At 36.3% G+C, this 18,130-nt stretch overlaps 1 protein-coding gene across 1 annotated transcript; it reads left to right on the top strand.

The window, feature by feature from the left end:
• The first annotated feature begins 9,072 nt into the window (after positions 1-9,072).
• LOC132608103 (putative disease resistance protein At1g50180) lies at positions 9,073-17,990 on the top strand. The gene is made up of 2 exons (XM_060322177.1): positions 9,073-9,406; positions 17,845-17,990. The coding sequence occupies exons 1-2, from the start codon at positions 9,073-9,075 to the stop codon at positions 17,988-17,990; spliced, it is 480 nt and encodes a 159-aa protein (XP_060178160.1).
• The last annotated feature ends 140 nt before the right edge of the window (positions 17,991-18,130 follow it).

Consider the following 18,130-nt stretch of genomic DNA (forward strand, 5'->3'; position numbering starts at 1 on the left):
TGTTTTAATTAATTGTTCAACTGTTATTTTGCTTTATCTATATTTAAGACAATGCTTTTTGTAATATGCTCCAACATCTGTATGTGCTGGAGTTATAATAGAACATCTCTTTTGCTAACTCTATTTTACCTGATGCCATAGGCAACATGGTCTATCTCAATTCTCTATGCATTATGTACTAACATTCATGATCCCCGTTATCGATTATCCCTCGAGAGAATTAATTTGATTAACTTAAGACTATTAATTGCTCGATAATGAGAAACTCTGCAAGTTGGCGAACTCGCAAATCTGCAAACACTTAAATATATCCGTTATAATCAGTGGAAAAATGTTGGTTAACGAATACTAAAAAATTAGTTGTGAAAGGTATTAGGAAATCATACTCTCCAAAAATCATCAAACTGCTAGTCTCCAGGTATATTCAGGACTCGTGGAAGATTCAACTCCTATTCTGATGCCTCATTATTTTGATTTTAGACGGATTCTACGAACTATAAAGGCCATCAACGGCAAAAGCAGAGACGCGATGCATGCCAAAATTATCAATTATTAGAAGTTTAATGTACTGACTCAAATTTAATTACATGCCTTCTTCGTGTGACGTGATCTAACCTTTATAGGAACTAAATTAGAGTGTCATCAAAATGATGTCAGTAAGAAATGATATGACGGAAGTCTTTTTGCGTTGAAAACATCATGGAAAACACCCACTTCCCATGTACACACCAAAGAGCAATAACTGTCCAATGTTTTCTATATGAGGCCTGCTTTAAGCTTACCAGAGGGCTCCCTCTTCGATCCCTCTTCTGTCTACTTACAGAGCAATAACCGTCCAAAAGCATATTTATAGGTCAATAACTGTCCAAAAGCATATTTATAGGACAACTTGTTGGGTCCATCTCATAATTTGAGGAAGGAAACATCTCCCTCATTTTAAGAGAGAAAAACAGTAAGGAAAACACTTGAGTGAGATGTAGGTATTCAGTTTAGGATTGGTTTTTTGTAATAGTTGAGTGTGAGAGTTGCTCCTCCTATTGTAATTCTGTTCCGGTTATGAATAGAAGACTTTTCCAATCCTAACAAGTGGTATAAGAGCTTGGTTAATCTTCCAGGCCAATCTTTTAAAGTTCCGTAAAATTTTTAGTCAAAATTTTTTTGTCCCAAAATTGTGCTCTGAATATATATTCGGAATCCTCGGAACGAGATCTTTCTAATGGTATACCCAGAGCACAATTTTGGGACAAAAAACTTTTGACTGAAAATTTTACGAAACTTTAAAAGATTGGCCTGGAAGATTAACCAAGCTCTTGATACCACTTGTTAGGATTGGAAAAGTCTTCTATTCATAGCCGGAACAGAATTCCAATAGGAGGAGCAACTCTCACACTCAACTATTACAAAAAACCAATCCTAAACTGAATACCTATGTCTCACTCAAGTGTTTGCTTGAGTCACAAATGACATCAATAGGTTCATTGCATCCCTATAAATAGGGAAGCCTTCTATCATTGGTAGCATAACCAAGAGCAAGAGAGAAAAATAGTAAGGAAAACACTTGAGTGAGATATAGGTATTCAGTTTAGGATTGGTTTTTTGTAATAGTTGAGTGTGAGAGTTGCTCCTCCTATTGGAATTCTGTTCCGGCTATGAATAGAAGACTTTTCCAATCCTAACAAGTGATATCAAGAGCTTGGTTAATCTTCCAGGCCAATCTTTTAAAGTTTCGTAAAATTTTCAGTCAAAATTTTTTTTGTCCCAAAATTGTGCTCTGAGTATACCATTAGAAAGATCTCGTTCCGAGGATTCTGAATATATATTTTTCGGAATTTTTCGACCACCGGAAGGCCTCCAAAAGTCCGGTCAAAGTTTCTCTGTCCACCATCGCCGCCGCCGCTCCGCCACCTTCCGGCCACCAGCTCGCCGGAGAAGACGACCGGAGAAACCCGATACGAACAACCCGTTTTGTCCAGACCAACCCGTTTGACCAGAACCACATCTGGTCAAAGTCCAATTGCCACATCATCCTTTTGTTGACTTTTTCAACCAGCCAGTGGTTAAACCGGCCAGGTTCGGTTTGAATTAGTGCAGCCCGGTTCACTCTGTTTTTGTCCGGTTTTCATATTGGTCAGACCGGTTCCCTAGGTTTTCGACCATTCCGAATTCAACCGTGAGTCCCGTTTTGCCTAATTCTGCTTCCACAGTCCAGTACAAGCAGATTAGGTGCACTATATCATGGAGAAATCATCATCGGATACCATGATTCCGCTAACATCCTCAAATTATAACATGTGGAAACCTCGTATGGAGGACTTGTTAAATTTGAAGGATTTAGCCGAGCCGCTCGAAAATAAAGGTGTCAAACCCGACAAGAAGACAGACGAAGAATGGGCAAGAATGAATAGGAAAATGGTCGCACAAATTCGACAGTGGATTGACCATAGTGTATTCCATCATGTAGCGCAGGAAACGAGTGCTTACAAACTTTGGGAAAAGCTTGGGAGCATGTACCAAGCAAAAACGGCTCGAAATAAAACATTGTTGATGAGGCGATTGGTAAATCACAAGCTACGTAGCGGCACCTCTGTCACAGAACACACAAGTCAGTTCCAAGATCTCGTGAACCAGCTAAGTGCAGCCGAATGGGTTCTCAAAGATGAAGAGCAAGCAATCTTGCTCCTAAGTTCTCTACCTGATAGCTGGGAGACTCTTGTCGTCACTCTCAGTAATTCCGCCCCCAATGGTAAGGTGACCATGCAGATGGTCACGGACGCCTTAATAAACGAGGAATCGCGAAGAAAAGAAGTCGGGGTAGATCAATCATATGCCCTTGTTTCTGAAAATAGTGGACACAACGGAGGTAGAAGCGGAGGTAGAGGAAGAGGCCGAGGCAAAGGTAGAGGTCGAGGTCAAAGTAGAAGAAGATCTCAAGTTCGAGGGAGATCACGAGAGCGGGGAAAGTCCGTCGATACCAACACTTGGTTCGAGGGCTATTGTAACTATTGTGGAAACTATGGCCACAAGAAGGTGGAGTGTCGAAAGCTTAAACGGGAGCAGCCTCAAACTAACCAGAGTTCGAGCAAGGAAGATGGTGAGACCATGGTCACCGTGTCACCAGACATTGCACTTGTTACATGCGGAGAGGAAGCATGCCTACACGTGGGTACAAATGATATTGAGTGGGTGATTGATACTGCTGCATCATTCCATGCCACTCCACACCGGGATTTGTTCAGTACTTATAAATCTGGAGACCACGGCGTTGTGAAGATGGGCAACACCAGTTTCTCAAGCATTGTTGGCATTGGTGATGTGCACATAAAAACAAGCAATGGAAGCTCGCTTGTGTTGAAAGAGGTTTGTCATGTTCCGGATCTGAGATTGAATCTGATCTCAGGAGTAGCTCTGGATCGACAGGGGTATGGAAATCTGTTCAAGGATGGTACGTGGAAGTTGTCCAAAGGCTCTATGGTTATTTCTAGAGGACATATTTGTGGTACTCTTTACAATACCAATGTAAAGTTGTATCGACCCAGTCTCAATGCAGTTGAAGAAGAGACATCGCCAAACTTGTGGCATAGACGATTGGGCCACATGAGTCTGAAGGGATTGACGACTCTTGCAAAGAAAGAAGCCATCTCAATAGATAAAGACGTAACTTTGGATCCCTGTGATCACTATTTATTCGGGAAACAACATAGAGTTTCTTTCAGTTCCACCAGAAAGAATCGTTCCGAGTTGCTGAGCCTTGTCCACTCTGACGTGTGTGGACCCATTGAAGAAGAATCTCTTGGTGGTAGCAAATACTTCGTGACATTCATCGACGACTCATCACGGAAGGTTTGGGCTTATTGTCTCAAATCGAAGGATCAAGTATTCGATCGTTTCAAGACATTCCATGCTATGGTAGAAAGGGAGACTGGAAAGAAGCTGAAATGCCTCCGATCCGACAATGGAGGCGAGTACACTTCCCGGGAGTTTTTGGCATATTGTGCTGAACATGGGATCAGACATGAGAAAACGGTGCCACGAACACCACAACATAACGGTGTAGCTGAAAGAATGAACCGCACTATTGTTGAGAAAGTCCAATGCATGCTCAGTATGGCTAAACTGCCAAAGCCATTCTGGGGCGAAGCTGTTCTGACAGCTTGTTATCTTATAAACAGGTCACCTTCAGTCCCATTGAACTTTGAAGTTCCAGAAAAGATATGGTCTGGGAAAGATATTTCATATTCTCACTTGCAAGTGTTCGGGTGCAAGGCATTTGTGCATGTATCCAAGGATTTGAGGCAGAAGCTTGATCTCAGATCAACTCCGTGTATCTTTATCGGCTATGGAGATCAAGAGTTCGGATACAGGCTGTGGGATCCCGAAATGAAGAAAGTGATTTGAAGTAGAGACGTCGTGTTCTATGAAAACCAGTTTCATGAGTGTGCTCCAACAGTCAACAAGCAACGAAGTTATCATGCTCCAGATGATGTCCCTGAATCACCACATATTCCTCTCAACAACGAGGAACTTCATGATAATGTCCATGATGAACAAGAAAACATTGATCCGGCAGATGTTGATGATGATCAAAACGAAGAAATTCTTGATCAGGGGGAGCCTTCACCCCAAGACGCAGCTGGAAATAATCAAGTTCGACGTTCTGCACGAGGGTTAATCCCTCAAAGGTCATACTCGCCAACAGAATGGATCCTTCTTACCAGCGAGGGGGAGCCAAAGAGCTTTCAAGAAGCTCAATCTCATCGTGAAAAATCCAATTGGCGACAGGCCATGGAGGAAGAAATGAATTCTTTACAAAAGAATCAAACATATGAGTTGGTGAAACTTCCTCCGAGAAAGAAGGCCTTGAAGAACAAATGGGTTTTCAAGCTCAAGAAAGATGCTAGCGGAAATATCGTGAAGTACAAGGCAAGGCTCGTAGTCAAAGGTTTCCAACAGAAGGAAGGAATCGACTTTGATGAGATTTTTTCGCCGGTTGTGAAGATGATGTCTATCCGAGTGGTTCTCGGATTGGTGGCAAGTATGGATCTTGAACTTGAGTAGATGGACGTGAAAACAGCTTTTCTGCATGGTGATTTGGAGGAAGAAATATACATGGAGCAGCCCGATGGTTTCCGAATCCCAAAGAAAGAGCATCTCGTTTGCAAGTTAAGGAAGAGTCTCTACGGTCTCAAACAAGCCCTAAGGCAATGGTACAAAAAGTTCGACTCATTCTTGCTGAAATATCAATACAAAAGAACAACTGCAGATCATTGTGTGTACTTGAAGAAGTTCCCCGATGGAAAATTTATCATCCTTCTGCTCTATGTAGATGATATGCTGATAGTAGGCCAGGATGCAACTATGATCAACAACTTGAAGAAAGATTTGTCTAAGTTCTTTGATATGAAAGACTTACGCCCTGCACAACATATCTTGGGCATGAAAATCATTCGTGATCGAAAGGCAAAGAAGTTGTTCTTGTCACAAGAGGAATACGCTGAACGCGTGATCAAAAGGTTCAACATGAAAAATACCAAGCCTGTTGGTACTCCACTAGCAAATCACTTCAAGTTGAGAAAGGAAAGTTGTCCTTCTTCCGAAGAAGAAAAGAAGAAGATGAAAGCAGTGCCCTACTCTTCAGCAATTGGAAGTTTGATGTATGCAATAGTGTGCACAAGGCCAGACATTGCTCATGTTGTCGGTGTTGTGAGCAGATACTTATCAAATGCAGGAATAAAACATTGGGAAGCTGTCAAGTGGATACTACGGTACCTGAAGGGTACATCCAGACTATGTTTGTGCTATGGGGGAGCTAAGCCGATTTTGGAAGGTTACACTGATGCTGACATGGCAGGAGATTATGATAGCAGGAAATCAACTTCGAGTTATATATTCACATTTGCAGGGGGAGCTGTGTCATGGCAATCTAAGTTACAAAAGTGTGTAGCACTATCAACCACAGAAGCCTAATACATTGCCGCAGTTGAAGCTGGGAAGGAGCTTATGTGGCTGAAACGTTTCCTTCAAGAACTGGGTTTCCGACAAGAAGAATACACAGTTCATTATGATAGTCAAAGCGCTATGGATCTCAGCAAAAACTCGAGGTACCACTCACGCACAAAACATATTGACGTTCGATATCACTGGCTCAGAGAAGCAGTCGAGCAACATGAACTTAAGCCCTCCAAGATCAACACAAACGACAATCCTGCAGACATGCTGACCAAGGTGGTACCGAGAGACAAGTTCGAATTGTGCAAAGAACTTGTCGGCATACACTCAAACTAAAAGCCAGTGTACCCTCCTTCAGGTGTATGGGACTGGAGGGGGAGATTTGTTGGGTCCATCCCATAATTTGAGGAAGGAAACATCTCCCTCATTTTAAGGAAGAAAACAAGGAAGAAAACATTTCCCTTGTTTTGAGGAAGAAAACATATTCCTTGTTTTAAGGAAGAAAACATCTTCCTTGTATTTGGCAAATTGTCAAGTGTTTGCTTGAGTCACAAATGACATCAATAGGTTCATTTCATCCCTATAAATAGGGAAGCCTTCTATCATTTGTAGCATAACCAAGAGCAAGAGAGAAAAACAGTAAGGAAAACACTTGAGTGAGATATAGGTATTCAGTTTAGGATTGGTTTTTTGTAATAGTTGAGTGTGAGAGTTGCTCCTCCTATTGTAATTCTGTTCCGGTTATGAATAGAAGACTTTTCCAATCCTAACACAACTTTTGACCTAACCTCAAACTTAAGGGACCATTTATGTTATTTTCTAGTGTTTTATGTAGGATTTATTTTGTGGGATAATAGGTAAAACTTGAGTGATTTTTCTGGAATAAAACAAACAAAAGTAACTTTATTGGTCATTTCTATAACTTACCAGATGGTGCCCTCTGTCGTCTACTTAAATGCTGCTTCACATCCATTTCATGCTAGTAATTAAGATCAAGATTGCATCAAATGCAAACACATCACCAAGTACCACAACAGAGTAACAAAAATGAAAGACGATGGCACACCAGTTTTTCACAAAAGGCAGTTGACAAAGTACATGCAGCTGCTTAAAGAGATTAAGGATCACAATATATAAAAATATATAAATATCCTATGAAAGCAGAAGGTAAGTTCCATGTATTACCTGAACTTTGAAACATTGGTGGAATTTAAGTACAGTAACTGCACATTCGCTAAAGTTATTAGTCTGCTACTGCATCCTTCATCCTGTTTCCCTTCTAGTTCGTACTCCTTGTGACGTATTTTCAATGAAACCTGATTTTCCTGAGGAATAAAGATGCCTCTTCAATTACCAAGTCAATGCACAGAAACCACATATGTTGTTGGTGGTGTTAAATCATTTATTTCCTTTATGTGTTCCGGGCTTTGCCCAGACGAGTATGCAGTTGTATTATATGCTAGAGTATACAGATACAAAGGTTTTGATGGAACAGTCTTCCATCCGACCCAGACTAGTAAAATATTTAAAGATATGTTGACTCTATGACTCCTATATATAGCGTGTGACTCGATCACCCCTCATGAATCACTAATTCGTGTTTCGTCTAGGATTCCATTGTGCCAGATGCGCAAGAGCCAGAATAGATAATGAATTTTACTTGCATTAACTTTCTTGAGATATTGTATTTGTTTGCACACCAGATATGCATATTCTCGTTTATGCTACGTGCTAGATTGTTCACGAACATGCTATTTATTGCTTTATGCTTATGATTTAGCTCTTCATATTGCAGCTCTATTTTCAGTTTAGCATGTATAGTCTCATCTCACCATTAAGGGGACAGTCAACGAAGCATACTGAGTACTTTCGTACTCCTGTTTTCCTTTACTCTCTTTTACTCCTTAAATGCTGATCCTCCATCTAGTTCCGGAGGCCAGCCAAGCAAACAAATTTGAGGGCCGCTTTCAGCGGTGAGCTGGCCCCATTACTACCGTGATGGCTACTTTATGCTTTTTTAGTTCTTAGACTGAACTTATCATGTGATGTCTGTCCAGTAAAGATTCCTAGATGTTTCCATGACGGGTTATGTATTTGAGGATTATGACTCAGTATTGGGAGATGATTTAGATGTTGTTATCCATTATTATGTTGAAACTTATTAAACTTCTGCTGTTATTTAGTTATCAACTGGCTAATGAAATAAAATTGAGGCGTGACATGAATTTCCTCAAACAAACAACTAAATTAATTAATTAACTTAAAGTGAAAATCAGAAGAACTTAAAGGTCTGAATTTCTAACAGTGATATTTTTCCAAACACCGGCCACTTTGTATAACGATTAAAAAAAAAAAAAAAAAAAAGAGGGGGGAGGGGGGGAGGGTCAGCCATAACACCTTGCATATCCATGGATCGATGAATAGGCCAAGAAGTTCTTTCATAGGTTTTTGCTGTACATGAGCAGTGACATTCTTTCATTCTGTATTCACTTTTGACTTGCATCTTCTTGATGCCTTTAATAAAATAAAATAAAAAGAGTTGCAGAGCGAAGGCAAGAACCAAAAACCAAGCTTCAGATAGGGCAAACACCAAAAGAGAAAAGTTAAGGACGAAGAAAGAGATAAAGGTGAGAAGAAAGGAACAATGGGGGCTAAAGAAGGAAAGAACATATGGGTGTTCCTAAAGGCAGAGGATGAATAAAAGTGACAGAAAAGATAAAAGGCAAATGACATTGACAAGAGCAAATGGATAAAAAATTAGGAGAACAAAATGTGTTTGTTATGTGAGACACAATGTAAAATGTCTGATCATTATTCTGATGGAATAATGCAAAGTCAATTGATTGTATATAGTAGTTAAATGACAGCTAGAGTGTGGATGCAAGTGGCTGGTCAAACTTGAAAAAATTAAAATACAAGAGCAGTTAAATGACAGCTAGAAACATATTAGAATATACTTACTCTGCATCAAACTTTTTCTGGCAGCAAACAGGACAACTTGACAGCCAACTTGATTTAACTTTCTCCCATTTATTACTTTTAATAAGAGGAAACAGCAAACAGGACAACGACCTTATAAGCCTACTGCATGTATTGCTTTAACAGTAAAAACCCGAACTCCTGAAGATGGTTGATGCCTTTGTGTCATTTGCAATTCAAAAACTGGGGGATTTCCTCATACAGGAAGTTTCCCTGCGTTTAAGTCTGAGAGAGGATGTGCAGTGGCTGCGAAATGAGCTGCTCTTCATGCAGTCTTTCCTCAAAGATGCAGAAGAAAAGCAAAGCGAATATCAAAGAGTTCAACAATGGGTATTTGAAATCAACTCTGTTGCTAATGACGCTGTCGCTACACTGGAGACTTACAACTTCGAGGCTGATAATGGTGGTGACGATGGATTTGCTAGTTGTCTCAAGGCTGGTGCTTGCATATGTAGGAAGGAGACCAAATTCTACAAAGTCGGTAAGGAGATCCAATCACTCAAGCAACGAAACATGGAAATCTCTATATAATATAAAGCTAGGCATAAACAAGGTGATGTGGCACATTTCTATGACCACCATTTCTATTTATCTTTTATCTCCTTTTTTTGATTTTTTATTCTCTAAATATTCATCTTAATTAGTCTATTCTCCTTTCCTTATTATTAATGTGATAATTTCTATCCTCACAATCAATGTGATTAATTTCTGTTAAATGTATTAGTAAAAGCAAAGAATTTTACATCTCCCCACGTCTAGGATTAGTAACGCTTAAATATTTCTTCTTTAAATTTGTTACTAAAGAGTTTAGCTTTATGTTACATTCCCAAAGGTGTCCCATAGCATAATCTTCTTCAAACTAATTTCAGGTGAGGATTTTCTTTGTATTTTTATCCTAACCATTTTTATCAGTTTGTCCTTTTAGATTAGAATTGATTTTTCTTACCAACTTGATTATAATTCCATTTTTCAGAAACTCTGATCTGTTTTGTTTTTGAGAACAAACAATATAATATTTGCAAACAAATAGACCAGCTAAATTCATGCCTTTAAAGATAGGAGGACAAGTTCAAGACGGACGCCGTTCGAGTGATGCCGCTGCTTCCGATCTCCTGTATTAGTGGTGGTTATGGTGAAGGATTCAATCTCTATGAACATGGCTTGGGATGATTATGAGAGTCCTTGAAGAAGAAGAAGACGCCAAGTACTCTGATCTGTTTGAATAATCAATTGTTGAATCTTTTGCCTCCTTTTTTTGGCGTTTATTTCTTAATTATCTTATGTTGCTCATAAAGTTCTTGTATATAAGGTAGTTGTATTATATATAAACTCTTCATTAGTAGGATGATTGTTTTGTCTTACCTTTCTTTTATTTCTTTTGTTTTCCCTGAGAGAGTTAGTGCTTATTAATTAATGCAATCTTTTATCTGTTAGTAGCATTACTACTTCGAAAACAAATTCATCATTATTCATGGCAGATGGAATAATAAAGAAAAATGAAGCCAAAGGAAAGAACCTGTCTTCTTTTTCTGGTAAGCATTTTTTTCCTCTTTTCCCCACTTGCGATTTTTGTATTTATGTGAATGAACATAATCAAATTTTACCTTAAAGAGCTCATTTACTTAAAAGATGACGAAACAAAAATAAGAGAAATAGCATGCTCAAACATAATGGAAGCACACAACACTCCTTTTGGACATTGCAATTTTATTTTTGAGAATGGAAGAGAATACAGAAGGTATTGAGTTATACTCTGATCCTTCTATGAAGATAATTAGAGGCTGACCTCTTCTTTTGTGTTCTCATTCATTATACATATCCTTCTTTCTCAGAGATATACTTATCCAAGGTAAATATAAAAATATTTATTAGGAGTATAAAAATGTAATGAAACTAAAATTTGTAATAATGATTTTATATATTTACTATAATCACGTAATCCAAAGTTTATATGAAATAATAAGGTTGATATCAGTCAAAACTCGACAAATGTTAGACACACAAGATTTTATATTTGGTTGAAGAGAAGAATGGTGTTGATATCCACCTCTTAAAATTGCAAAATTTTGTACCGTAGGATATTTATGGTCTGATTTTAATTTAATTTTTATTGTGATTCAATATTGTGCAATTTTTTTTTTCCTAAGGCATGAATAATTTTACTTTCACTTTACCCTTTTTGATATAGCACTGTCGTGATTACTTCCTTTTTTATTTTTACTACTCATAAGTTTTGTTTTTAAAAGGGAAAATGATCAAATATACCCCTCTACTTTAGTTTATTAGTCAATTTTGCCCTCCGTTAGCGAAAGTAGTCAAATATACCCCTCCCATTAGTAAAGTGTGCATTTATACCCCTAAGTGGATGGAAATCTCCAAATCAATTGAAATTAACCATTTAACTTAAAAAAAACCATGCCCCAACGATTGACCCGCCTCGACCCATGATTTCTACTGTGGTTCCCCTACATATGCAAACAACATGCCGATGAAATTAGCCATTTCAGTTAAATCAATAGATTAACTGATACTGATTTTGTTAATTTGATCTTCACAATTACATTTTGATGTAGTTGAATGGAGGTGTATTTTCATTTCGCGGAAGAAATCATAAGTAAATTTGTAGATGCTTATTGTGGTGACTAAAATGAGCCTTCAAGATCTATAAAATCAGCATGTACATACTAAACTCAAGACTAAAATGTGAAGCAAAAATGCCACACAAAAACAAAGCAACACACACAAAAAAAGAAGGTCAAATCCTGAGACCCCATATAATTTGGAATTACTGAAGACTTCCTATATAAAAATCACAGTCTGTTGATAAGTATAAAGTTTGGAGTAGACAATTTTCTGCCTCAAGTCTGTTGAAATCATGGGTCGGGTCGGGTCAATTGTTGGGCATGCTTTTGTTTTTTAGTTAAATGATTAATTTCAGCTGATTTGGGGATTTCCATCCACTTAGGGATATAAATGCACACTTTATTAACGTGAGGGGTATATTTGGCTACTTTCGCTAACGGTGGGCGAAGTTGACTAATAAACTAAAGTAGAGGGGTATATTTGACCCTTTTCCCTTTTTAAAAATATTTATCGCAAAATACCTTAGCATTAGAGTGTTAAACTTGTATGTTTGGAATATCTTTTGAAGAAAGATTAAAAATAATTTTAGTTCCCGCGAAAGTTATTTTGGTTGTTTTTAATATTCAGATATTAAAATGTATTTCGTGAATGATACGATAACAAGTATTGTGTGAATGATGTGATAATATTTCGCGAGCGCGCGAAGGGCGGACAAATTAACTAGTCTCTAACAAACGAGAGACTTATGGTATTAGAAGTATCGATAATATTGCAAGAGAAGACCAAGTAACCGGCCAAACAATCGGTCGAGGGGTAGGGGTTGGGGGTGTTGAGTGGGTGGGGAGGAGATAATGAACTTGCAATGTTACTTGTGGAACCCTACTTTCATTAAGGAAGTCAATTTCCTCATTTTCAAGAACTTGTTTTCCTAGAGAAAATATTTTCTAAGACGTTTTGACCAACCAAACATGGGAAAATGGAAAACTCCATACCAAACACAGTCTAAGTGAATACTTATTTTGAACCGGAAGGAGTATCAAAATCGAGGACTGATCCATTAATTTTGTCAAGTTATTCAAAAGAAGTACTTGCAACTTAAATACTCAGAGCAAATGTTAAGCTTACAAGTATTAACATCAATCTGTGATTGAAAGGAAGTTATAACGTTGATATACACATTTTAAAATGGGTACAAATTTAGTGTAAGATTTTATGGTCTACTTTTATTTAATTTTTCTTGTAATCTGAATACTGTGCAAACTTTCTCTTCATAAATTAAAATATGAAATTATTTAGTGAATATATTTTTGTTGGTAGATGCTTGGTTCATTACTAAAAATGGGATATACAGGTACAAAACATGTGGTTGGCTTATACTAGACAAGTATAGGTAAATTTTTATTTTATCTCTAAATTTTAACCTTAGATTTTTTAGAAGATTTCGTGAGAAGAGCTTTGGAGAACGCCATTTTTTAAAAAAAAAAAAATGATGTTTTAAAAACAAAAAATTGCGCAAATTTCCCTTCTTTTGGGGTGGTCTTTAAATATTGCCCCTCATATTTGTAGTCTTTAAGTATTGCCCTTCGCTTGAAAAATGGTCTTATACCTGAGGTTCTGGGTTCGAACCCCCGCTCAGGCATAAATTAAAAAAAAATCACAAAGCAAGGCTTGGGTCGCGTGTATGCCGGAACCGACATACACTTGTTAAGGAATAACCAAAGTTATGTCGGACCCGACATACTTATGCCTTATGGGCAAACTTTTAGTTAAGCCTTAATTAAAAGTCTGCCCATAAGTAGGGCTGGGCATAAATTACCGAAAACCGAATTACCAAACAGAACCGAGAATTTCGGTAATTTGGTATTCGGTAATTCGGTATTCGGTACGGTATTCGGGAATAAAATTTCAAAATTATGGTATTCGGGTTCGGGATCGGTAAGAGACATTAGTACCGTTCGGTATTCGGTAATTTCCCGAATACCGAATTATTCACTGTAATGTGTTTACTATATTTATGTACTCCTGGTTGTGACCTTGTGTTGTCCTCCATTTGAATGATTTTCATATCCAGTTGCTGTGATCTTTATCTTTTTCCTCCCGTCCCTTGCCCTTCTTTTTCACTTTGTTTTCCCCTCCGTTCTGCTTGTCCCGAAACTGTGCTTCTTCAGTTTGAATATAAAAGCACGTTTCTGTGGTAGAATATGCTTCGTCGTTGAACTTCAAATATGTTGGAATGTAAAGAATTGTTTAGAAGTATACAAATCTGTTTCAATTATATTGTACCTCAACTTTTGTATACTTTGTTTCCTTAAATGGTAAATCCCGAATACCGTATCGAAATTTACCGAACCGAAGTTTGATTTACCGAACCGAACCAAACTTTTTCGGTTCAGTATTTGGTATCTACTGTCAATTACCGAATTTTAAATTACCGAACCCGAACTTTAAAAATACCGAACCGAATACCGAATGACCACCCCTACCCATAAGGCAGAAGTCTTCCTTAAGATATAGTTTAGTTATGTCTTATGGGGCAGACTTTTACTTTTAATTAAGGCATAACTAAAAGTATGCCTCATAAGGCATAACTTTTCCTTAAGATATAGATTTTGCTTTATAAGACAAACTTTTAGTTATGCATTAAGGAAAAGTTCCGTCTTATGGCGCATACTTTTAGTTATGCCTTATGGGTTAGTTAAGACATAACTAAAAATATGTCCCTAAGGCGGAACTTTTCCTTAAGCATAAACTTTGTCTTATAAGGCGGAACTTATAGTTATGTCGAGTCCGGCATAACTTTAGTTATTCCTTAAGAAGTGTATGTCAGATCCGGCATGCACGCGACCCAAGCCTTACTTTGCGATTTTTTTTTTAATTTATGCCTGAGTGGGGGTTCGAACCCAGAACCTCATAATTTCTACGCGAAGCTCAGGATTGCAACGCGAAAGACAAAAATTAAGGACCAACATTTTGAGGGGCAAAAACTAAAAGGAAGGGCAATCCTGCGAATTGGCCTTTTAAAAATAATACGACAATTGTGGTATAACTATCCGGTTATTGTTTAGTGTTAACTCTCAAATCAAAAGGTCAACCAAATATGAGTACAATCTTGTATTTTTATTCGGTAATTGTTATTCTTTGTCTCACAAACTAAATGACCCGTTAAAGTTATGTTTTAACTTAACTTATGGTTTAGTTTTGAAAATTTAGTATTGCCAATTGATTGAAGTTTTAAACTTCTGTTTGGATTATCTTTTTTAGAAAAAATTAAAATATTTTTTCGTAATTTTTAGTATTTGGGTATTAGAAGGGAACAAAAAATCTATATCTATATCTATATATAATATAAACTAGGCATAGACAAGGTGACGTGACACTTTTGTATGGCCTAGAAAACCATTTATCTTTTTTCTCCTTTTTTTTGACATTTTTCTTCCTAAAAAATGTCTCAATATAAATTTCCCATGAATTTTCAATTAAATCCTTCATTATAAGCTTTAAATAACACTAAAATCTACACAATAATGTCTTGAGTCTCTTGAGTTTTCTATCTTTATTATAATCTTTAAACCTTTATTAAATCTTATATACTAGGCTGAAAAAGAATCTCAAAAGTCACACCTTCTAATGAAAGACCCGTAAAGACAATTACATATTTACATGCGTTAAACGGTGACCTTCTGATTGACCACATAGTTCCTCAGGTATTAAAATCTATAGCTAATCTATAGTAAATATAAAGCAGGGACATGAAGTCTATTCATTTTCGCAGCAATGGATTTTGGGTCTTTGTTGACGGTGTTGATATTTGGGACTTCAGACTACATAGTTTCTCAAGTATTAAAATTTCATTCTTCGCAATACATTTTATTTTGTTAACAGGGAGACTATCTTCTATATTTGTCTATTTTCTCCATCCCAATTTATGTGGCACCTTTCAGATTTCGATTCAAATAGTTTTTCTTTGACCATAATTGTTTCATATGTCTTGTAAATATTTTGAATAGTCAACTATTGTGACTTGTAGTACTTTTTACGTAATTTCTAAATATGTAAATTTTATGTCAAAATAAACTTAAGGATTTCATTGTCCGGATACTTGGTCAATTTTAATAGGTTTCAGTCTCAAAATTCGAACTGTGTCACATAATTTGGGATATTTTGTAGTCTCATGTTCTCTTTTCATCTACTCGCTCTCTTTTAATATAATTTCTTTTTTAAATATTTTTTACTCAATTGAATTTCATATCGAACCATGATTCATGTTGCAATACTTAATTAGTTGGGATGTGTTTCGTGTTTTTATGGTTATTTTGTTATAGTTTTGGTTGTTATTATTATTGTTACTATTTATTTATATATTTTTGATAATTTTCTTGAGCTTTTGGTAAGTATGAATTAAGGGAATCACTTTCTGTTATTGGGTGGCAAATGACAAGAAATTTGTACGTAGAGATTTTGAGAATTTTTTATGTTCTCTGCGATGTCTTTAAGATTTGAAGCGTCTGATTGAGAATTTCAATTTATTAATTTTGTAATGAGATTTTGCTGAACTTGACTGGAATTTTTAGCATTTGTAGGAATGTTATTGTGTTGCAAGTGAGGAAAGTTTATTCAGAACGACAATCCAATATTCACATGTTGTAGATTGAGTGCATTCACTTTCTTCTGATTTGATTATATATGTGCATATGTTTTCCGTTTTTTATTGAAACTCTACTAAAAAAAAATAAAAGTCAAGTTTGCTTATCTCATTTAACTTAATTGAATCCATTATGGATTTCAATAATTCATTATGTATTTCAATAAATCTACGTAGATTATAGTTTAGTTCTCCACTTATTCATTTGTTTTTTAAAGTTCCACTTATTCTTTATTTATCTCTCATCTATATTTTCTTGTATCTATTTTACTATACGAAAGTTAAATGTTCATACTAACTCTTGTTATATGAGAGAAAGATGCGAGCTTTTTCTGTTGTTCAATTGAAGTATTAATTTTAAGCTTTCCAATTTTTAGGATCGAACATATTTCTTTTTCCAATATGAGCTCTTCTTTGAATATCAATCTATACATTTTTGGAGAAACATATATCTTTTCTATTGATACCGATTATTTTCATTTTGGGGTTGTAATTTTTATGGGACTTTGATTATATTTGTTTTTGTATAAACTGATGTTCTCGGAGAGAGGTTCCAGGCCAACAAAATGCCTATTGTGTTCTTATTCCACCTTTTTTTTTTTTTTTTTTTTTTCATATTCTCCTCTTACTTTTCAGCAATTTTTATGCATTTCAGCGTGTCAGTTCTATATGGTAAAATTGTATTTTCTTAGTAGAAATAATTATTCCCTTTATTTTGTCTCAATTTATAGGAAGGAATTCGGCGTCAAAACACTTAATTTTGACTATGAATTTAGGTATAGATTTTTAAATTTTTTAAATTACAATTTACATATTTAAAAGCTACACAAAAAATTTTACAGGTCAACAAAGCTGATGATTCAAAATACGTAAAAAAATTTGGAGAAAATTGCAATCAAAGAAAAATTTATTTGACTTCCAAAACAATAGTACAATCACATAAAGTGAGACGGAAGACTATTTTGGACTAATGTGCGGATTAATATCTATACCTCTACTTTACTTATCCACGTTCATTTTCTTTTTTTCTCTTCCATTAAATCTATAATTTTGTATCTGTAAGAGAATTTTTTTTTTATGACCGCACGACAACTAAACTAGTTATAAATATAGTGAAAAAGATTTCGATTGCGCGAAGATTAACTACTGAGGTACTAATAAAATTTCTACTACTAAATTACCTTACATTTGTAGCCTCAACTCTATTAAGGCCCCAAGCGCGCGCTAGCGACGTCGTAGTGGTGACCACTACTAGTTTCGAAGAAATTGTATGGTGTGGCCTTCAAATGGGCCAGTCTTTTGTTTCTGCACTTTAAAATCGAATTTATACGGGCAATTTGCAGGATTGACCTTCGCTGAGGGTGGTCTTTAATTTTTGTCCTTCAAATTAATGGTTTTTAATTTTTATCCTTTGCTGAAATTTTTTTAGTTTCGAGTTTAAATTTTCGCTCAATCAAAAATTTAAATAAATTTGTAAAGTAAAGTTTGGATTCGCAAGATAGAATGTTACCTTAAAAAATTCTACCTTAAGACAGAATTTTGATCCGAAGATAAAATTCTGCCTTGTTTTTCCCAATAAGCATATTAATCCTGCTACGTGCTTAAAATGCTAACAACATCATTACTAAACTCATAAATGATGCAACCAAATTTGGATGTCATACTTGCTGTGTTTGCTTCTGGTGGACTTGCAGTTTTGCTACTGGAAGTCGAACTGTTAGACTCAGAAGGAGCAGTGGGAACAGATGGTGCAATAGTTGAACCAGGTGATGCAGTCGCATGTTTGCAAAGGGTAAGGTCTGGTTTAGCACCACAAGCTTTTGCAAAATCTAAAGCTTGATCTTGTGTAACATTTAAACTCTTCATCACATCAGCGTTACCAAACACAGAGCAAAGGCACTGCGCATCCTTTGTAAATATTTCCTTCAATGGCACACAAGAAGTTGCTAGAGGATTTTGTAAAATTCTGCCTTAAGGTAG

Source organism: Lycium barbarum, chromosome 8 (genome assembly GCF_019175385.1).
Source record: "Lycium barbarum isolate Lr01 chromosome 8, ASM1917538v2, whole genome shotgun sequence".
NCBI classification, from domain to species: domain Eukaryota; kingdom Viridiplantae; phylum Streptophyta; class Magnoliopsida; order Solanales; family Solanaceae; genus Lycium; species Lycium barbarum.